This window comes from Coniosporium apollinis (genome assembly GCF_000281105.1).
Source record: "Coniosporium apollinis CBS 100218 chromosome Unknown supercont1.47, whole genome shotgun sequence".
NCBI lineage: Eukaryota > Fungi > Ascomycota > Dothideomycetes > Coniosporium > Coniosporium apollinis.
In genome coordinates, this window is record NW_006913309.1 from 52,191 (window position 1) to 73,683 (window position 21,493).

Consider the following 21,493-nt stretch of genomic DNA (forward strand, 5'->3'; position numbering starts at 1 on the left):
CAGCGGCTGAACCACCGGCTAAGCTATCCTGTGCCGGCATCCATCAAGTTACAATTCACCGACTGAAAACCGAACGATTTGCAACACTACATTATCATGGCTCCCACTGGCCTTTTGCGGATGAGTAGAGCAGCTGAAACATACAGGACAGCGAATTCGACTGCCCAGGTAATAGCAGATTAAAGAGAGTAACGTCATCGACCGGCAGAATGTTATAGACACGGTACAGGCGTGCCACGGTTCGGCGCCCCCACCCCCCCTAGACAGTTCAAAAGTTGCACCCCGTATAGGGATTATCCCCTTACTAGTATAGAGAAAGAAGCTATTTGTGACGGTTCACGTGTGCATGAGTTTCACGCTTGCGCCATCGGGCCAAAAGGCACAATGTTCGATCGATAGATCGAACCCCACATGCTACTATATATAGCTTAAACCGTGACACTATTATATAGTTATTCTTATATTACGACCCTCTAAATATTATATTATAAATATTCTAAACTTAAGTAGAGTATGTAAAGATATAATAGTACTAATCTTAGCTTATTAATAGTGTTTTGTATAGAACTAATAATATAGAAAGATAGTATTCGCGCGTAAAGTTCGCGTATAGTCTTTTATAATTAATAAGAGAGAGAGTAGAGGCGCTAAACCGTGGCATGCTTGTATCTACCTTAGTATATTCTCTCTAGCCCCTTATTCTCTACACGGGTGGAGGAGAGAACAGCACTTTAGCGTGGCTTACTAAGCAAGATCGACCAATGGGAGGCTATACATATATACTACTAAGCAAAACTTCAAGATTTATCAAGTACTTGACAATCTATACCTCTGCTTGTTTGATTGATTATATAAACATCACTCTGCTTGCTTGCTTGACGTCTGGAGAGGCTTCATTGAAGGTATTAAGCAAGTGACTTGCTTATTAGAAGCGCTGCAATCAGCATCTGCAATGACGAGCTTTGGGGCGGGGAAAGACCTCAGCCGCAGCCGAGCTGCCTCACATATGCTTTACAAAATCTTCTCTTGTGCGACTTTCAAAGCGCGATTTTCTCTAAACTAATCTCTTTCTTTTCAAATTCGCCATAATGGGCTGTGACCCAAGTAAATCGCAGCCCTACGATGCACCTCCTCAGGTAGCCGGCGGACAGGCTTTATATCACCCATTGAACGCAGACCGGAGAGAGATTCGACTTTTAATAGTTCCTTATGCTGAAGTCGGCCATGACGCACCAATTCGCTGCAGTCTTGTCCAAGCATCGCTGGATAAGGCTCCCAAGTATGAGGCTCTATCATATGTTTGGTTAGTAGAGCGTCTACGTCGCATCGGCATTCAATGTCGAGTTCTTCTCCTTTTGGAGACTCATTCTGTCCAGGGGCGATGCGTCCGATAGCGTTCCACTCCAAATCGGAAACCACACCTTGCAAATAACAAGAAATCTCGACACCACGCTCCGTCACCTAAGAAATCCCGGTGTGATCAGCAAAGGCCCCGATACTTCAACCGTTCGAGCAATATGGATTGATGCCATCTGCATCAACCAAAACGACATACTGGAACGCAACACCCAGGTCAGATTCATGTTCGACGTTTACAAATCCGCCGCTAGAGTGCTGGTATGGCTGGGGGAAGCTCGTGACATCAGCGATGCGGCATTAGATCTTGTGCTCAAGCTAGCCGCCTCGCAACTCGCCGATGTCAAGAAGCAACTCCCCAACGTCATTTTCTCCACGGAGGAACAAGCTTTAATGAATCGCTTTCCCCACGAGGAAAGATGGTATCTTGTGGCAATGACTCAATTGGGACCGAATTCTGGTACAGCCGGTGGCGGAGAATGGGAAGCTTTCCAGAAACTGATGGAGCGGCCCTGGTGGCGTCGCACGTGGGTCGTGCAAGAGCTTGCTGCTGCCGGAAAGAGAGCTATCATCGGTTGCGGTTCCAAGTGGATATTCTGGGACCCTTTTATCTGGGCAAGTCTGGCTATGTGCAGATGGCAAGGCCATCCACTTCTTCAGGGGATGAGAGAGCTTGACTTTGCCAAAGATTGCATTGGCCATCTTACGGCAATTGGGACTAGGCTCGATCAAGGTGAGACTGGGTTCCGGTTCATGGCCAATCTGCTTTATCATACCAAGACGAAGCAGGCTACGATGCCGGTCGATAGGATCTATGATTTGCTAGGGCTTGCTTCTTCTATTCCAATGGTTCCTGATTACGCTAAGAGTCCAGAAGAAGTATTTACAATGTTTACGAAGCTCTTCATCGATGCCGCGAGAGAGCTTACGATCTTGAGTTTTAACCGCTTTCCGAAGAACCACAATCTTCCATCTTGAGTGCCCGACTACTCCTGCGAATACGAGGACGACGAGTTCAATTCAACGTTACCACAGGGTAACTTTGGAGCAGACGGGGCCTTGCATGTCCATGGAGCTTTGCAAGGGTCGAAAATCATTCCTCAGCCTTCTGCCCCTGGAGATCAACTGGTTCTGAATGGTATTCTATACGACCATCCCGGCTACTTGAGCGAACCTTGGCAGGGCTCAGCCAGAGATCGAGATGGAAAGCTTTTCACTCTCCTGCAAAGCTACGAGAATGCCATTCTAGCGCAATACGCCCCACAGCAATCAACCGACGCTACCGGACAACCCCTAGAACTGAACGCGTGGCTCAAAGAGCCTCTCTGGCAGACACTCGTCTGGAATTCTACGCCCGAATCAAAATATCCCGCCCCGAATGCCTACGACGCCTTGTACGACGAAATGACGAGCTCCACACTGTATGTCGTCGATGGGACTCGGCCTCTTCCCGCTGAGCTCAACGATAGCTCCCTGGAGCAGCAGCGAACTATTACCCCCACTGGCACAACTATAGAGTTCTATCGCAGTGTGGTCAAGCACAGCCTTAATCGGCGGTTGTTCATCACGCAAAAGGGGCATCTGGGCTCCGGACCGCTGGACATGCGGCATGATGATCTTGTTTGTGTGATTTTCGGGTTCAAGATGCCGGTGATATTGCGGCAGCGGGGAGAGTATTTTGAGTGGATTGGGCAGGCTTATGTTCATGGCATTATGCATGGAGGGTGTCTTGTGGATGTGTTAGATAAGTTGAAGACATTTAGGCTTGTTTGATTAATCTGACTCCAAGACAATTCACTCAATCAGGCTGCATTTGCCTTCGCCTCCATGACGAACCTGACCAGTTTGCATAAAGCATCCCGTATTGGCGATTGTAAGCCGCCCATTATGTGTCTTCTCCGATCGCCTTGCGTCAGCCAAAGGGGTGGCCAACAGAAACACCCCTTCTAATCCGTATCTGTCTGACTTGATAAACCTAGTCTGGGCGTGCACAACATACGTTATCTTCGCTTTCATGCCTAGTTGCAAGCCGAGTCTTCTCCGGAACCCCCTCGCATGAATCCTGCCTCGCAGCCAGCGAGGCTCGAGACTGCTTGCTAACGCGTCCCCTCAGCAGGTACGCGGGGGTATCCTCGCCAGGAGTTCATGCTGGAGCCTAGAAGGTGTCAAATTTTGGTCGTATCCAAATACGGATTTCGTCGGATGCTACTCTTTTGAATCCTTGCCACACTACCAGGCGAGAATCATGATAGCTCGACGCCGCTCGATGACATGTTCTTTCGGCAAGCCTGGGTGTCTTGCAGGTCTAGCTAACCAACGCTAGCTAGTTCATCGATGTCGCCCTCATCGCCCTCGCCCCCGTCGCGCGTGGTGTCCCTAGCCGAGGGCGATATCGAGTGAACGTCGATCGATTGCCAGCGCTACCCGCTCCGCAATCTGGTCTGCCATTTGAGCCGGCACGTTCGGTGTTTCTACCTGCTCCGCTGTCGATGGGTCTTCCGGCGGCTGGAAGAACTTGTCCTCTTGATCGTTGAGGTCCTGCCCTGGATTGACCGTTTTATATTCGGAGAACTTCATCAACTCGTAGAAGGCGTACGCGCTGAGGGTACCGAGGAAGGGGCCGACCCAGTATATCCAATGATAGCCTTCGAACCGGCCAGTTACGACAGCAGGGCCGAAGGATCGAGCGGGATTTAACGATCCGCCGGTGAAGTAGACACCTGTGGTTCTGTTAGCTGGCATTCAACTGGGCAGATGAAGTTAGAGTAGCCCACCTGTCATTTCGGCAATGAACAGTACGAGACCGATGCCAACTGGGGCAAGGTACGTGGCTTTGTGCTTCTCCACTGCCAGCATGAAGACAGTGAAGACTAGTTCGGCGGTAAGGAACATCTCTAAAAAGACACCGCGTGTAATTGACATGCCGTTATTCAGAGTCGTGGTGACATTGAGAGGCCCAGGAAGGATTCCCGATATGACCGCTGCGGCTGCAATGCCAGCGAGGATCTGGGCAATAAAGCACAAAGTTGCCCGTACCGGTTTAAGAGCGCCGACAAGGTAGAGGCCCAATGTCACCTGTAATACAGGTGTAAGCCACGGCTAAAACGGAAGCAATTTCAGCCACTCACGGCTGGATTAAAGAGGCCACCTGATATCCTGTAAAACACCCAGACGTTGGCGACTAAGGAGAAACCAGAAGCAAGACTGATGTACAGCAGAGCCGACGTGTTTGGTGCTTGCGATATCGAGTTGTTCGTCTGTGTTCTGGGGCCGCTCTCAACGATTGCTGCAGCATCTGCAACTTGTGCTGCTCCAAAGGCGAAGAAGAGGAACATAAAGGTACCGACGAACTCCGCTATCGTAGCAATCAGCTCGTTCCGGACACGATTCGGCATGAACCCTTTTGATCCGGGGTGGAAGTGTCCGGCATTTCCTCTATTGTGAATAGGCAGGATGGGTACCATTGCAGTAAGTAGCTGAATATGGGTAACAGAGCGAGATACTATGCTTAGAGACGTTTTCTAGAGCTGGGGGCAGAGGCTGAACGCAGTACCATCGATTCTTCATAGCGACGGAATCTGTACTAAGGTAGCTATCTGCTAGGATTGCAGTCGAAATACTGACGTCAAAGCTACAACAAACAACTAGCTGGACTTCTTTCCGAACCGGCGTTTTCTTATTAAAATTTATTGTTTTTAAGATCCAAGAAACCCTTCCAGCATTATTACTAAGCTGTAAGCTAGTAAACTTAGTAAGAGTAAGATCTTAATTACTTGTTAGTAGATGTATATTAAATCTAGGTATTACTATATTTAATCTCATTACATTTCAATTTAAGGGAAAAAGCTAGTAGATCTTTATTTTAGTATTTATATATATTATATTATAATTTTATATCTAAGTAGGATACATACGAGCTTATTAGCTTATAAATAATCTTATATATAATATAGTTTAGATTTAATACCTAGCTACTTAATATATAGTAATTATAGTTTTAGTAAAAGAAAAGTACTTAAAATTTAAATCTATCTATATTTAAATACTTAATATAATCTAATAACTTTTTATCTCAAAGATAACTTAGATTTCTACTAGACTCAAATATTGTTTTTAAAATCAAACTATACTACTAACTAGATACTTATTACTCTAAAAAAATTAAGTTCTAGTGAGGAAACGCTGATTCGGAAAAACTTTTGGCCAGATACTGTGGTATCGCTCACGCAACATCTTATGTTTCTCTCAGTTACACCTGCACTTTGACCTCCAATCGCCCCTGTTGATTGCAGCATCGATACTACTATGCCCGCCATAAGCAACATCATCAAGGCATATCGGCCTGACCTATCGCCTTACGAGTCGCTGTACAAACATTTCCACTCCCATCCCGAGCTTTCCTTCCAAGAGAAGGATACCGCAGCTGGCATCCAAGCGCACCTCAAGAAACTCGGATCCTACTCAGTCCACCCCAACATCGGCGGCACCGGCACTGCTGCCGTCCTCGAGAATGGGACAGGTACAACTGTGCTCCTCCGTGCTGACATCGACGCCTTGCCCGTCGAAGAAAACACAGGTCTACCCTACGCGAGCAGAAAGCGCATGAAGGACGCTGATGGCGTGGAGCGGCCGGTCATGCATGCTTGTGGGCATGACATGCACTTCACCAGCTTGCTTGCAGCGGCGGAGCTGCTGTTAAAGGCCAAGGATGAATGGCAGGGGACCCTGGTTCTGTGCTTTCAACCTGCGGAAGAGAAGGGAGCGGGCGCGCAGGCGATGGTCGATGACGGGCTATACGACAGGGTGCCTGTGCCTGATGTCGTGCTGGGAGCGCATGTCGTGCCGTATAGATCTGGTGAGTGGCTGCGGGGGCTCCTGCTGAGCATTCTGCACCTCTTGATAAAGCGTCAATCAAGCCCGAGCAGTTCCGTGTACCTCGGAAGAGGTGAACCACGCTCGGCAAGATCCAGGTTCTTACCTGACATTTTGAATTCTTGCCTTCAAGTTGGGGTCATTGGTTTGTTTCGGCTCTGTTCCGCCTTTGGTCAAATCCTGTTGAGTATCGGGTCACACGTCAAAATGAACTTTCACTGACGAAAAAGCAGGCACGATAGGCACCCGCCGTGGCCTCATGTCTACTGCAGCCGACTCTTTCCAGTAAGTGAGATGCGTCTCTACAGTTACTGCAATGTTTTGATGGTTGTGTGCTAGCTGTACCTTGTACGGCCGGGGCGGGCACGCCTCCCAACCGCACCAAACGATTGATCCCGTCGTGATGGCAGCCAGCACAGTGATGCGCCTCCAGACCATCCGCTCTCGCGAGATCAACCCCGCAGGTCACGCAGTAGTCTCAGTCGGATCGCTGCGTGCCGGGGACACAGAAAACATCATTCCCGACCGAGCCGAGCTTAAAATTAATGTGCGGACTATGGACGCCAAGACGAGGGAGCGCGTTTTGGGCAGCCTCAAACGCATCATTGAAGCCGAGAGTACTGCCAGCAACGCGCCAAAGCCGCCTGAGCTGAAGGAAATTACCAGGTATCCTTTCGGCGTCAACGACGAGGATGTCACGGCAAAGCTGGAAAACACATTTTCTGCCGTCTTTGAGGCTGGGCCTCATGGCTATCAGTCTGATATTCCGCCCATGGCAGCGAGCGAGGACTTTGGTATCCTGGCGTCAGCAGTAAAGCGTCCTGCCAGCTTCTTTGTGTATGGTGGTACGGACCCGGATGCCTACGATAAGGCGGAGAAAGAGGGACGTCTGGATGATGATATTCCCAACAACCATAGCCCGTTCTTCGCTCCTGTCGTACAGCCGACGATGACGTGTGCGGTCGATGGGTATGCGGCAGCGGCGCTGACGTGGCTCGTTAAGGAATAGTGATGGAATGTAAGTATTGTATAAGGTCTATAGTGTAAGCCATATCTTAACGAATCTATTTCGAGAACCAGGTCCTCCACCAGCGAATACCTACTAGGCTACCACTATGTATTGAAAGGACAACATCGAGAAGGAAATAGAGAGATTGAACAAACAGTCAGGCCACTTGCAGGATTGTCTCAACCAGCTCCAAAGCGTCTAAGAACTGAACGTTTGAGCGTATGATGAGACCCTGAAAGCAGCTTAAATGGTGCACCCTAGTATAGATCTTTAGTCTTCGGAGTATGTGTTGAAGGATGACAGAGGAGTAGACAATGCATGAACTGAAGATGTGAACCAGAGCAAGAGACATTTGTTCAGGGGCCCTGCGGCACCTTTACACCTGTCAGCTTGCAACGATTGAAAATTCACGCAGTCGACTAAGATTGCATGTTAGGCGCGGGATTCGAGCTTCTATATAGAGCCAACCCCGTAGCTCTTAGCCTGTGCTCTAGCGTCCTCGACATCCCGCATATCAACCACCACGGCCAAGCGGAAGGTCCGAGTCTATGAGGATAGAACTTGGATACCTGCTCCGGAACTGCTTAATTCATATAATGGTACGAAGATGTTGCGCTCTATAAGCAGGAAGCAACCGACACGAATCCTCTCTTCGAATAGCCCAGGAACGTAGAAGCCTAGTAAAGACTCCTCAGCCACGACAGCAGAGTTGCTGGCCATACGTGAGAATACTGGGAAAAATGAAGCAGAGTTCACAGAGAGCTTCGTACAATTTGCCTGTAGTCCGAGGGAAGAGAGTGTGAAGCTGTGCGAAACCACCCTCAGGATTGCCAATGAGATCGTCCAGCGAAAAGAGTACCTAGTAGAGTCAAATTTATGATCAAAGACAATTGGCCCGAGTCGTGAATTATGAGATCCTCTGGAAATTATACTACAGCGTTGAGTCTACAGTAATCCCAGCATGATATCCATGGACTGCCGCACTACCGCCGTCCGAATTCCTGCTCGGCACGGATCGCGTTTGTCGGCAGGCCTGACATGATTCAAATCTGAAATACGGAATGGCTCAAAGCGAGGCTTTGAAAGCGGCTTGATGGTGAAGACAGACCGTAAAAACGTCAGCCAAAGCTGCCCTCCAGATATTCCTTACCAAGCGAGTCTTCAGGCCTGCCGTCGTTTTCAAACTTCAACTCGAGATGCGATCTGTCATCAACACTCGCTCTAACCCAGATCCTCTGTCTGAACGTCAGCAGACTGCTGATACCTGCACATGTATTGTGTAGCCCTATATGTGCAGGGGCTGACTGCTGAGCCAGAGCAAGGAGTTCGGAGATAGTATCCCAACATCCGGAGGTACGCTGAGTAACAAAGACAACATAGATGGTGTGCGAGAATGCGAGAAGGATATGTGCCAGAAGAACTGCGATTGAGAGATAGTCTGAGAGTGTCTGAGCGTGGAATCCGAAGCCGGTAATAGTCTGCTGCATTAAAAGCCTGGTATATCTCTCTGAATTGGTTGAGTAATCGGGTGGCTGGACTGCTCGACTAAAGTTTCGAATGTCGGTATGTTCATGGCGGGGGGATGGTGTATAAAAGAGGTGAGGCCATGCACTGATACGTCCTGAGGTATCCCAGCTTCGAAAGCTCCCTGCCCGAGAAAGGGCGTCGGCGAATGCAGAAGAGATGACGTGCTCCAAGTAGTACAACGCATACGCGTCATTGTGTTGACCAGACAGTGAACGAGTGTCCGCCACCACACCAGCAGCAGTAATGAGGGCTTCCAATGCGGTTGCACCCTCACCTGTGTAACCGGGTGCGGCTTCGGGTAGCTTAAAGTTAATTGCATCCAGAACACCGGAATCTACACTTATGCGCTTCCAGGGCGAATCGGGGCTTGGTAAGTAACCTGTCCTGTTGACACCGCTGGGAGCTTTCCGCTCGTGCAGAAGAGTGGCTTGGAAAGAGCCAGGATCGTTGGCCCATATGACTGCAGGTGCCCATCTAGCGTCTAGTGAGCAACCGACCACGAGTCTTGACTGATTCACGTGCCATGGCGCTTCCACGACAAGCCTTGCTGTGATTGCGTTCTGTGGCGATGTGCGATTCAAGCCGGGCATTGTCCAAGTGACTCTTGTTTGAGCGGATGGAGGCCTGCTATCAATTCCAACGACTGACAGGTCATGAGAGGACCGTGCCCCCTCCCAGGACGTCGCCGTGTCATATGCAGGCAAGTCAGGAAATGAGACTGTGTCCGATCCTGCACTGAGGTTCCGCGCTTGGCCGCATACCACACGTACCACAGGAACAGATGAGCTGACAGTCGTTCGTTGCGTCGTATAGAATTGGAACCTGTGCGCCTGTATGCTTTCGTGGTAGAACGTCGCGACCTCGTTTACCGCTTTGAGCCAGTCAAGATTGATCCTCCTCTGCAAGTTGGCAGTCGCTCCATGTGTCGCGTAGGTAAACGTTTCCGATATATCCAAGGGTGTCCGAATGTTTCCACTAAGTGTCTGCGGTGCCGTGTGACCTTGACGACTCTTGACAAGAATGCCATTCCCCGAGGGGAATAGACTATAGAACTCCCGCGGGCGATCTATTCGAGAGAATGAGAACCCGGGATTGGGCAGGTGCTGAATTGGATTAGCAGAAAAGTGGCCCATCAGGGAGGCATACCCGCCGCTGGGGCAAACAGCACTGATGAACCCACGGTTTGACGCACAGTCAATGCTCTCGCCAAACAGGTTCGTGTAGTTGGGAAGATAATGCACAAGACCCAGATGCTGCGGCCAAAGGTCTTCGGACATGCCATTGACGTAGTAGGATGTCTGGCCAGCTGGATAGGAGATTTGGCGTGGTATAAGTAAAACGGCGGTGGCTGGACCGGCTGTACTCGCTATGACTCCACCTACAATTAGTAGACATAGGAGTGGCAAGCTGACATTCTGCGTAAGAGACCCTACGAAGGCCTGCGACCAGAAAAAGCTGACCTGAGTGAAGGATAAGCCGGATCCAAGCAGCCCGAATGGAAGACCTTGGCTGTCATGCAGACACGAACGTAGCTGGTGGTGGATAATCGCGCCCACGCTTGCAACTATAAGCAACTCTTGTAACTTGGCTGTAACTTGCAGGGCGGCCATGCTAATGCGGTCCGTATCGGGTATGCCGGCCAACTGGAATCCGATGAAATACGTTTGAAGATTCAGAGCTATGATTACTATGGAGACTAGAGCCGGTAGAAGATGAACAGCGCAGCGGGATGAAGCTATCCAGACAGACTGAACGATGACGGGCTTCTTTGGCTCCTTGCTGTTGAAGAAAAGACTGCTGATAACGTCGAGGCCGACCGCGCGCAAAAGAGCGGGCAAAGAGTGATAGAGCATGCTGAGACCGTAGGTAGATGTCCTCAGGCCTCCGAAGATGAAGGTACTGTCATAGGCCAGTCGGAATCGGACACTTTCGCTTCGCCAACGGGGCTGTTATCAAAAAATAAAACTCTACAATTTACGGAGTGTGCTATGATGAGGACTGTAGAATCGATGTTCGACCACAGCTAGGAATGAACATTAGGTATGGTACTACGGGTAAAGAGCTAGACTACCATACACGGCAGTGCCTTTTCATAGCCAAGTACGTACCAGCCTGATGCATGTCTAACACTGATGATAACCCAAGGCGGAACGCGGTTCGACACCAAGACACGACGGAGACATGACGAACTGGCTTCAGTCCATGCTTAAGAACTGATCAATGCCAACATGAGGTTGCAGGCGGCTTGATAAGACGAGACACGTCCAATACTGTAGCTGTGAAAGAGACCTCGGACTCATCGTCCCACGTGCCGGAGTCCAGGCGGCCGACCATCTCTCTTTGCCGTGCCTGCATGAAGCGGAACAGAACTCTACCTTTAGCCGGCCTTGTGGTGTGGCGTCGTTCGCGCTGAAGCAGTTATCGCAAGCAAAGAGCTCGTGGCCAGAGTTGTCCGTGACTTTGCAACCGCAACAACAAAGTCTTGAACATGATGTCAACGTATGCGGCTAAAAAGAACAAGAATACCAAGAGGGGTGCAACTACGAGTACTTCGTTCACTCAAAGAATCCAGAGTCGTAGTCTCATGTTGCCGAGAACAGGACTGAAGGAATCAGACGGCAATCTGGAGCTGGGTGACAAGGATGAGCACACACCCCTGATCGGCTGGGCGGCTCGGCGCGGCACGGGCGCTTACAGGGGCCATCCTAACAAGCATCATCTAAGCAAGGGCACGCCGCGCGCCCTGGTTCAACCACTCAGACCACTGCGATGAATCCGTTTCAGTCAAAACAAGTCAGTTATTCGCTCTCCACCCAGACTATCACCAAAGTTACGGGAGCAGGGTGCACAGCCAGCCCTCTTAGGCGACCCTTGTAGTGTGATTGGAGTTTGCGATGTTTTGTCTCGGTAGAATGCCGGTCAAACGCGACATCAGTTGCTCTGATTAGGTTCGACGCAAACGGATTGCAGTCGGTACCTTGCGTCTCCTTAGATCACTGAGTACCAACCGTCATGATGCCCCAACGATTAAGAGCAATAATTTCCCCAGCCATGGAAGAGGAGACTTCTATGCGTCTAGAATCTGGCGTTTTCTCATGCCTCTTCTACCCTTCACCGAACGGCGGCTCCCCACTGGACCTGAATACGAATTAGTCGAATCAAGGGGCTTTGACGATGAAGAGACAGTATTCGAGAGACCATCGACCTCATCCTCACAGGATACTTGGAGCGTAGCGCACGTCTTGGGGATCGCCGAAGGGTGGATAAAAGGTCCGCCGAAACCTCGATGCAATACGATAGAGCCCTGGCTCCCGCGAGCGCAGATTGCGCCTAGAGCGCTACTCGATGCGTACTTCCCGAAGTACCGGCATCGACTATGCTTGCTGGTCGCCTTCCATCTCTGCTGGCTGCTAGTATTTACACTACTGCTGCGCATATCGGTCGTGTCCGGAAGGATCCCTGGATACGGCTCGCCAGCGCAACTTTCCTGCGTCTCACAGCTATGGTATGTACAAGTAGCAGTCAACACCTGTTCGGCACTCATTGTGATACCCAGGTCTAACGGCAATACTGTAAGAAATACCTGTGGGCTCAATGGCGTCCAATGCCTTCCTTTCGACAACCATACCTTCGCGTTCCGCTGCCCTTCAAACTGCAAAGAATCCAAAGTTTGGAATCCTCACACCGTTGGTGCCGAGGTTGTAAACTACCGCAACCTGGTTATAGGTGGCTCGGCGGATGACAGCGCAGCAACGAGCGCCTTCTATCGAGGCGATTCCTTCATCTGCGGCGCGGCGATACATGCAGGAATCATCAGTAATGAGGATGGGGGATGCGGCGTTGTATCGCTGGTCGGGGAGCGGAGTCACTTCCCTAGTACTGAGAAGAACGGCATCACAAGCATCGGCTTTAACTCGAGCTTCCCACGCTCGTTCTCCTTTCTAGACTCCAAGGGTGCGAAGCCGAAATGCCAAGACTTGCGATGGCAACTACTCGCTGTATCCGTATCCTTCACGTCTCTCTTGTCAATTTTTATCTTCTCGCCTGCGACCTATCTCAGCTCGATTCTTGTGGCAATCTTCTTCCACGTGGCACTCGTGTCCGACCCTCCAGATTTCGATCTAAGCTACCCGGACTTCTCCTCAGTTGTAGCCTCAGCGTTCGGCCGCTTTCTTCCGACCGCGTTTGTTTGCTTCGTCCTGTATACAACATGCGTCCGCCGCACCCTACTTGGACTGACTGCTCAATTGGAAAAAACCGTTCTCTGGTTAGGGCCTTGCTGGATCGGCGCGCTGAGCAACTACACCTTCGCCAATCTCCCTATCCAGAGACTGACGCCGCACGACCTCCGCCAGCAACCTGGAGCTATCCCCGCACTGATCATCATTGTACTCGTGATAATCTTTGCCGCGCTCCACCAGGCGCGGGCACTGAAGTACGAAGGCAGACTCTCTCTTTATCTCGCACTATACGCCTTGCTAGGCGGCGGCCTCCTACTCCTGGCGGCGGTTCCTTGTATGAAGCTGCGGATTCATCACTATATTCTAGCATTGCTCCTACTCCCAGGAACGGCAACACAGACGCGGCCGAGCCTAGTTTTCCAGGGCCTGCTTATCGGGCTCTTCATCAACGGCATCGCGCGCTGGGGCTACGACAGCATCCTGCAAACCTCTGGTCAGCTTCGTGCAGAAGGTTCATTAGGCGGACTGCTCCCTCCAGTCATTGCTCCTGTTGTCCACGCGGAAAACATCACGTTCCGCTGGCCTGGCATTCCAGACGGCTTTAGCGGTATTAGCGTGCTTGTCAACGATGTTGAGCGTTTTCGTGAATATGGCAACCTAACCGCGGAACATACTTTCACCTGGACTCGAAAGCATCCCGAGGAGACCGAGTATTTCCGGTTTGGGTGGGTGAGAAGCGACGCTGGGTCGAGTATGGTTGGGGACTACACCTCGGCTGGAATACTGGATGTCGATGGCTCCTGGATAAGCCCCAAGGACCAAGGGCGGACAAAAGCAGATGTTGCAGGTCTGTAAGGCCAAATCTTCACACAGGCCGGCAAGCTCCCGTTTCACCCGGCCCCGACGCTTCTGATTGAGCCTGAGCCGTTTGCGGGGTGGGATTTGAAAGGTCCAGTTACTGGGTTTGGCATCTGAGATTTTGGGCACCTGCCAGTGTCGACCTTGGAGGCATTTCGTTGCTGGTAAAAGCCCCAAGAAGGAGCCGTTCATAAGCGCCAACGAGCGGAGTACAAAGACGAAGAGAGCTCATCCAGCACCAAAAACCAACAACATTGGCTGATTTCCGCCTGGACTCTTCAAAGGACCATCCTCGCTCGCTGGACGGCACCTCATCCGTAGCAGCCGTGTACAGATTGTCATGTACTAACCGGTCCACATGGAGCCGCGTCTGAGCTAGAAAGGCATCAGCACATCGCCTCTGGTCGATGCCAGTGTAAAGCTTGATGCTTCATAAGATCAGTGGCCGCAGGGGCTCGGTAGATCCTCCATTCTAGAGGATGCTGCAGGTACTGTGTACGTTCGCCTGTTCACCACTACGAACTGGCGATTTTAACACCATTCGAATTTAGCTCAGCCAACTCAGATCAGGTATCTCGTCCATGGCAAGTCTGGCACAGAACATACAGCAGCTCTGACAGAAGAGCTTCCGGTCCGGTCACAGCACTGGCAGCGATCCCGGCGTCATGAGCACGACTTTTGATTTTGCCACGCTATCGAGATGGACATGGAGCGACAGCGGGAGCACCCAGAGACGGACTGCCAGGCGAACATTTAGCTTCGGCGATCAATTAATTCTTGGAACCACGAACAACCTAGCCAGCACCGAGCATTGACATCTCAAAGATTGCAACAAGACAAAATGGATATTGACAAATACGATTTCATTCGGCGACAATCGTCGCAAGACCACAAAAGCTAAATACCAGAGTACTATCTGGTGCCCTCACCGGGGTATGGGTATATCCGCCGCTGGTTGTGAAGAAACAAAAAGGACCCATCATGGGCCGCCCTCTCACGAAGAGTGCCAAAACTCCCCGCCGGTTGTGGTGGATAACAGCAGGAAAGCAGGAAGCAGTGCAGAAACGCCCAGATGCTTCGTCGCAGTCACTTTTCCCCCGATGCCAGAAAGCCCATCGCTCCAGAACCCGTGCCGGTTGATGATGAACAAAGTGAAAGTCCCGACGCCGATTTTGTGATGCCGCGAGAGTCAGAACCAGCTCGCTCCGTTGAATGAGGTAGTCGAGAATGCCGAATGCCGAATACCGAATGCCGTGATCAAACAAAAGGAAATAGTGTCGGAGGAAGTGCAGGCCATCAGGTTGACGACCGTCTAAGAAGACCTCGACATCGAGCGATGAATCTTCTCCCACGTCCCGCCAATACTCCGTCGCACCTTGTCGCTCGCATCGCTCCCGCTGCTAATGTTCGACGCGCCCGAGTTCGTCCTCTCGCTCCGCGGCTTCATCTCGTCGACCGCGTTGCCCGCGCCGCCGCGCCCGATGTGATAGACGGGCGCCGAGCGTTCCTGGATGCGCTGCTGGGCCGCGAGCTCCTCGTCGAAGCTGAACATGGCCCGCTCGTTCTCGCGGTGCACGTTGCCCGCGCCGCCGCGCCCGGACAGGAAGTAGGAGTTGTTCGGCGGCCGGCTCAGCTTGATGAGCGAGGGTGGGCCGGAAGCGTTGGCGCCGTCGGTCACGGATTTGCGGTCGACGCGGTGGATGTTGCCGGCGCCGCCGCGGCCGGAGTAGATGTAGTTGCTGCTCGGGACGGAGGGGTGGGGCTCGGTGAGGCGGTAGGACTCGAAGGACGGCATGGTGATGGTGGAGGCGATGAAGTTGTTTGTTGAGGTGTTGTTTATTACTGAAGTGAGGTGATGTTGGTACTGAAGTGAGGCGTGGTATAGGTGGACGCTATATCTGAGTCCTGGAAATGAAGATCTCGTGAAGAAAGTGGTGTGAGGCTCAAGCTTCAGGTTGTTTATCTGCGGAATCGAAAGAATATAGCAGGCGGAAATGACTTCTTATAGCCCGGCAGGCGCCTCCGCCTTGAAAACTCTTCACGGCGGGGGGCACCATCATGTCACGATGGGTTGCGTCAGGTCGTACTTTGCAGTTAACGGCAATGGGCTCCAGAAAAACGCAAATTGGACGTGGTCACGCACCGCCGTCGCGAGCCTTGGCTGGCCCGCCCACGAGGGGTTGAGTAAGCGATCCGCCTTGCAGTTAACGGCAATCGAGGCGTCAGCTGGGGAATTTCGAAGAGCCTTCTGCCACCGCTCCTGCGCCGCGCCCTTCTCTCCCGGCGCTGGACCACGCATCCGACGCCCCAAGCCGGCCAACTGCGGCTAGCGGTACCTGAATTCGCCGCCGCGTCGAGCGCTCTCCACGCATCTTCTTACGTGATTCGACCAGCGCGTGGGCGGCCATGCGGGGGGGAAGCTCTGGCTCCCTGGTTCGAGTGCCAGCGCTGCCCCGTTTCCCATTCGCTGCTTCTAGTTTCCTGGGGGTAATCGCGTGGACGGGAGTGTGGCACGAGTGCGCCAAGAGCAGTTTCCTGGGGGTAATCACAAATGCAGCATCGTGAGATCAGGGCGAGTCGACACCACACGACGCCGGCTCTCTCTCTCCGCCGTGACCGGCTGACGCAGCACCAGGAGAGCGCCCGTGGCCCCGCGGAGCACAGGCTCGCACGAAGAACGTGACCAGTCGTCATGGAGAGCAGCACGGCGTGTCGTGGCATTGCAGCGATCCACTCGGCACTGGGCCAGCTTCAACATTGCAGTGTAAAGTCTGCGTAGTGTACTCGCAATAGATCTGTCCTACGGAGGGCCGTCGGACCCACCATCGCCGCAATAGCATGCTTCTCAAACATCAGCACTTATTTCAGCCGACGAGTGCGGCTGAGCGCGTCGGATTCAAGATTGGAAAACGGCTTCTCGGCGCCAGAAACAATCGGGAAAAGCTGATGTGGGGAAACCTTGTGTGGTCCGAAAAATGGCGGCTTCCCCGCCAAAATGCAACGGGTACCAACACTTTAGTCTTGATCTTTCCGTTCAGATCTGCACCTAGTGACTAAGAGGCTATCCTCCGCGACCTTTCTCCTGCGTACTCGTACAGGTGTACCTAAGTGTACCTGTCCAGCGGTGTGAACAAAAGAACATCTCAACAAACGCCACAGTTCTGGGTATCCCACTCGATGCACACCACGAGATGAACGCCGGTAATGCAATGCTTCGCTCACAAACGTAGACAGGAAACCATAGAGACGAAATCTAACTCTTCCAAGGTTCCACAAGCGGCTAAGTCGGAGGTGTAACCGAGACATGTCAGGCGGTCTGAAATACTAGTACGCGGGGGAGAAAGCTGGGTCCGCGGGATCTAGCGTTTCGTGCCTCGTGGCTGACGGGCTCGACCGTAGATCTCGTAGCATGACATGTACAAGTAATCTAGTGTAGAACGCGGGTTGGCGGCGAGTAGTTGACTCTAGATCTGTGACCAAGGCGACCCCGAAGACTACGTGAAACAGAGAGAGTCTTGAAGCTTGGAGAAGGCTTTCGTGGGGAACCGATGGAGGACAAAGCTCATGCGAATTTGGTGTGGATGATATCTGGGTTCTCCTGCCACTCATCCTTCTCTACCCACATCTGCGAAGCGTTAGGAGCGAGAACATGTTTTTTGGAAGGTGTTTCCGGTGGCTCACCTTCTTGAACGTGCTGAGCCCGGCCAGAATGCTTCCGCCAGTCCAGGTTGTGTACTTCCTCTCTGGCGGAGCGAAGATCTTGATTCTCATATCCTTGACCGCTAGACGTTGCACCTCATGAAGCAGTCTGTCGCCAAATCCTTTGGTCAGAGTCGAGCCGCCGGAGAGGACTATGCTTCCGTACAATGACTTTCGCAGGTCCATGTCCGTTCGATTGATTGAATCCACAACGATCTGATGCACTCCGGGATATTCTAGGCCGATGAGCTCAGGATTGAACAAGATCTCCGGCGCGCGGAACCGCTCCACTCCAACCTGAGGGCGAGCCATTAGCAATTCTGTACCTGGCATCAACAACCGCTGCAGCATACCTTGAGCTTCTGACCGTCAGGGAGAGTGTAATCTACGCTCTTGTTGTCCGTTCTTGACGACGCTGACCACTCTCTCTCCTCCTTCGCAGGATCTAGTGCGATGTACCCTGTCTTCTCCTTGATCATCCTTACCACCTCTTTTTCCGCCGAAGTATGGAATATGTAGCCAGCTTTTCTCAAAAGTGTCTGTAGATGTTCTGTTACGTCTCTGCCAGCTACGTCTATACGCCTAATGCTGTTTGGCATCGCGAAGCCTTCGTAGACAGGTACCGCATGAGATACGCCGTCGCCGGAATCTAGCACAATGCCGGTTGTTCGACCCGAAGCGTAGAGCGAAAGGACAGCTTGTATCGATGTATATAGCGCGGGCACGTTGAAGGTCTCGAACAGTATCTGGGCGGCAGTGTCGCGGTTGTTTCGTGGGTTTAGCGGAGGCTCGGTGAGGAGAACAGGATGCTGATCGGACACACTCAAGTCAGCAATTGCAACACAGACCAGTCTGCCTGCTGGGGTTCCAACATACGTCCTCGCTCACAGTCTTGAGCTCTTCTGAGTAGACAAACTGCCATATCCGTTCCATGTCGTCCCAATCCGTAACTATGCCGTGTTCCAATGGATAATTTATTTTTAACAAGCCTCGTAGTTCTTGCGCGCGTGGCCCGATGAAGACATCCCCTTCCAAAGCTCCTGCTAGCACTCGCGCATGCTTCGGCCGTCCGACAAATGATGGAAAGTAGCACTTTGGGAGGTCTTGTCCCGCAAAGCCAGCTCGAATGGTCCCGCTGCCGTTGTCGAGGACAATTGGAGCGTTTAACAGCCGTGAGCCCATAGCAAGGGCTGCAAATTAAGGCGGCTTTGAGTGATATAGATTGCGATGGGGAGGCCGTAGAGAGTTGTTACGGAGTGGCTGTTGTTGATTGTTGCGCAGGATTTGAGGTTGTGATGTTGACTCGATTTCACAAGCTTGGAGGTCTCGCGTCTGCCCTGCACCGGCGCGTCCCCCCTGGCTCCGCCTGACGGTTTGGCGCTCCACCAGGGACCCTTGATGAGACTTCATGCCATGCCATGCCACTGTCGAGAATAAGATCCTGTATACCTGACCTCGGGACTTGTATGAACACACAAGCTGGATTGGACTGCGTTCCAAACTAACGCCCTGTTGTATCGTTCGCACTCATAATGGGGTAAACTCATCCAGAAGATATATTGCCAATACGAATGCTCAATTGACAGATCTATATCTAGTGATACTACTTCGCCATACACCAAATGCTAACCCAAACACCACCAGGTGATCGCCCTCATGCATCTCGCTGGTGTGATGACAGCGCCCAGCGCCGGTATGTAACGCCGATAATGCGCTGAAGCAACCCCCGTTCGGTACCCACAAGCAACTCCACGCGCCAATGTGATATTCTCTGGCCCTCTCTATTTCGCAAGACATAACCCAGGACATACCCTTGCTCTTACGCCTCCCCTAGCGCCTCAACCATTCTCCCCCTCCAGCTACTCGAATACTTCCCCATACTCCAGACCACTGCTGCCCCACTGACAAAGCTCACAACTCCTAGGATTGTAAAGAGCCACCCATTGCCGATGGCCGCGATGATGGGCTCGGCAGCGATTGCACCAGTAAATGAGAACAGGTTCCTCATGAGGTTGTTCACCGCAATGCCCGAAGACGCGCGTCGGGGCATGAACTCTGTAAGCATAGTTGTGGCGAGCGCGAAGACAAGCATACTGCCGACGCCGAAGAAGAAGTTTGCGAGGATCTGGACCTCGTTCATTAGCTTGCTTTCCACAAATTTCCATCTTCAGTAGGGTGAGTGGAGGGTATAGGAGCTTACCGGCGCAAACCAGAAGACACCCTTCTGCACACACCAACCATACCATAACAGTGCGCCGGGAAACATTATCGCGCCCAGCCAAGCATTCTCTTTCATCCGATCCTCAGGTCTGAAAACAAGTTTCCCTTTCTGATCGTATCGGCCCGCCTTCCTCGCTTCCCGCTTCATGATCGAGTCGATCCATCTTCCACCGAGCACACTCGCCACAAGATACCCCAAGCTATTCGGTATGTACAACAAGCCGACGATAGTAGTCGAAAAGTTATACGGCGGCTTAGAGAACGTCTCCTGTATAGATATGTTGAGAAAATACAGCGTCCCAAAGGCTATGGAGGCGTAGTAGACCGTCAGCGCAACAGCCGGAAACCTCAGATAGAGGATCACGGACAGCGGGTCGATGAAGCAGCGGTGGAACAGCTTGGCCCACTTCTTGCTCGTCTGCGCAACCGACTGCCTCGTGCTGACGCGCTGCAACTGCGGCCTGGCCACCTTCCCCTTTTCTTCTTCCTCTTGCGCGGCATCGCGCTCAGCCTCCGCAACAACATCCCTCCGCTTCTTCAGCGTCTCCGGAAGACAGAACAATATACCTATCCATGTCAAGCCTCCATAGACCACAAGGAACCACTGCGTGCTCCTCCACCCCAACCCCTGCGCCATTGCACCACCCACAATCGGCGCAAAGAGCGGCCCACACAGCGGTCCCAGGTAAAATATACCCATGGCCCTACCCCTCTCCTTCGGCTCCCACAGATCCGCTATCGTCCCCGCGCCCACAGCCTGCACGCTCGCGCCCGCGCCGCCGCTAAGCAGGCGCATTACGATGAACATGCCAATGCCCGTCGACACGGCGCTGAGGACGTTGAAGACGATGAACAGCGCGAACGAGACCAAATAAATCGTCCGGCGGCCCAGCGTCTCGCTGAAGCTGCTCCACCACAGCGGGAAGATTCCCAGACTCAGCATGTAGAACGCGACGCTGAAGTTTGTGACGGAGGCGCTGGCGTTGAAGTCGGCGGCGATGTCGAGGAGGGCTGGGAGCACGATGGCGGAGCCGAGCGGGGCGGCTGCGGCGGCGCACGCGATCACGAAGGTTATGCTCCATTTGGTCTTGTTGCTGTAGTGTTGTGCGTCTGTTACTTCGCGGACTACGGCTACGTGGGCGAAGAGGCCGCGGCGCTCCTTGCGGGGTACTGTGATGGCGGGCGGTTTTATGGATGAGGTGGTTTGGCGAGAGAGCACGGAGGCGGCTTTGTTGGCGCTGGGAGATCTCTTGGACTCGGCTGGGTCGTGGTACGAATGGAGGCTCGAGGCTCGTGATATGGAGTCATCGTCGGAGTGAGAGTGAGCTGGTGAGGGCGGTGTTGGAAGGTCTGAAGAGGAGGATGCGAGTGCTGAGGCGGACAACGAGGGGTCCTGGTCCTTGCTCTTTATCCCATCCGGTGTCATGACGGCGTCGCGATCTGACTAAGTCAGAGATAACTATATTCAACCATATATCTCCTGGAATTCTGGATGTCTGGCTATTGCTACAGGCACTCCCGGAACAATACCGCGGTTCAAACGCAAATCTACACTGTGTCTGGCCGCTCTTGAATAAAGCGGACTCCGTGAGGACAACAGCAACGAGTGAATAGAAGGCCCGAATAATTGAGAATACTGAGAAAACGCCATGACTCCGACTGAGTCCCAACCTACGAGTAATAGTCCACCCCGCTTGGCGGTTACAATGCCGACAATGTCGCGGAAGAAGTCCGATGGCGGATTTGCGAGATAGCGGTGCCGTCATAGCCG

At 52.3% G+C, this 21,493-nt stretch overlaps 8 protein-coding genes across 8 annotated transcripts; 3 read left to right on the top strand and 5 right to left on the bottom strand.

Annotated features, from left to right (window-relative positions):
- Nucleotides 1-1,088: 1,088 nt before the first annotated feature.
- W97_07940 (uncharacterized protein) lies at nucleotides 1,089-3,129 on the top strand (the record flags this gene model as incomplete). The annotated part of the gene is made up of 3 exons (XM_007785809.1): nucleotides 1,089-1,303; nucleotides 1,377-2,235; nucleotides 2,392-3,129. 3 exons carry the CDS (start codon nucleotides 1,089-1,091, stop codon nucleotides 3,127-3,129), a joined length of 1,812 nt encoding a protein of 603 aa, XP_007783999.1.
- Nucleotides 3,130-3,732: 603 nt separating this feature from the next.
- W97_07941 (uncharacterized protein) lies at nucleotides 3,733-4,751 on the bottom strand (the record flags this gene model as incomplete). Its single annotated transcript, XM_007785810.1, has 3 exons — nucleotides 3,733-4,076; nucleotides 4,131-4,431; nucleotides 4,485-4,751. The coding sequence occupies 3 exons, from the start codon at nucleotides 4,749-4,751 to the stop codon at nucleotides 3,733-3,735; spliced, it is 912 nt and encodes a 303-aa protein (XP_007784000.1).
- Nucleotides 4,752-5,661: 910 nt separating this feature from the next.
- W97_07942 (uncharacterized protein) lies at nucleotides 5,662-7,237 on the top strand (the record flags this gene model as incomplete). Its single annotated transcript, XM_007785811.1, has 3 exons — nucleotides 5,662-6,211; nucleotides 6,459-6,513; nucleotides 6,568-7,237. The coding sequence occupies 3 exons, from the start codon at nucleotides 5,662-5,664 to the stop codon at nucleotides 7,235-7,237; spliced, it is 1,275 nt and encodes a 424-aa protein (XP_007784001.1).
- A 1,118-nt stretch (nucleotides 7,238-8,355) lies between these two features.
- W97_07943 (uncharacterized protein) lies at nucleotides 8,356-10,617 on the bottom strand (the record flags this gene model as incomplete). Its single annotated transcript, XM_007785812.1, has 2 exons — nucleotides 8,356-8,472; nucleotides 9,535-10,617. The coding sequence occupies 2 exons, from the start codon at nucleotides 10,615-10,617 to the stop codon at nucleotides 8,356-8,358; spliced, it is 1,200 nt and encodes a 399-aa protein (XP_007784002.1).
- A 1,242-nt stretch (nucleotides 10,618-11,859) lies between these two features.
- Nucleotides 11,860-13,800, top strand: W97_07944 (uncharacterized protein; the record flags this gene model as incomplete). Its single annotated transcript, XM_007785813.1, has 2 exons — nucleotides 11,860-12,269; nucleotides 12,321-13,800. 2 exons carry the CDS (start codon nucleotides 11,860-11,862, stop codon nucleotides 13,798-13,800), a joined length of 1,890 nt encoding a protein of 629 aa, XP_007784003.1.
- A 1,315-nt stretch (nucleotides 13,801-15,115) lies between these two features.
- On the bottom strand, nucleotides 15,116-15,598 carry W97_07945 (uncharacterized protein; the record flags this gene model as incomplete). The annotated part of the gene is made up of 1 exon (XM_007785814.1): nucleotides 15,116-15,598. One exon carries the CDS (start codon nucleotides 15,596-15,598, stop codon nucleotides 15,116-15,118), a length of 483 nt encoding a protein of 160 aa, XP_007784004.1.
- A 1,767-nt stretch (nucleotides 15,599-17,365) lies between these two features.
- On the bottom strand, nucleotides 17,366-18,684 carry W97_07946 (actin-like protein; the record flags this gene model as incomplete). Its single annotated transcript, XM_007785815.1, has 4 exons — nucleotides 17,366-17,428; nucleotides 17,485-17,799; nucleotides 17,856-18,311; nucleotides 18,379-18,684. The coding sequence occupies 4 exons, from the start codon at nucleotides 18,682-18,684 to the stop codon at nucleotides 17,366-17,368; spliced, it is 1,140 nt and encodes a 379-aa protein (XP_007784005.1).
- Nucleotides 18,685-19,321: 637 nt separating this feature from the next.
- Nucleotides 19,322-21,148, bottom strand: W97_07947 (uncharacterized protein; the record flags this gene model as incomplete). The annotated part of the gene is made up of 2 exons (XM_007785816.1): nucleotides 19,322-19,627; nucleotides 19,703-21,148. 2 exons carry the CDS (start codon nucleotides 21,146-21,148, stop codon nucleotides 19,322-19,324), a joined length of 1,752 nt encoding a protein of 583 aa, XP_007784006.1.
- Nucleotides 21,149-21,493: the final 345 nt, after the last annotated feature.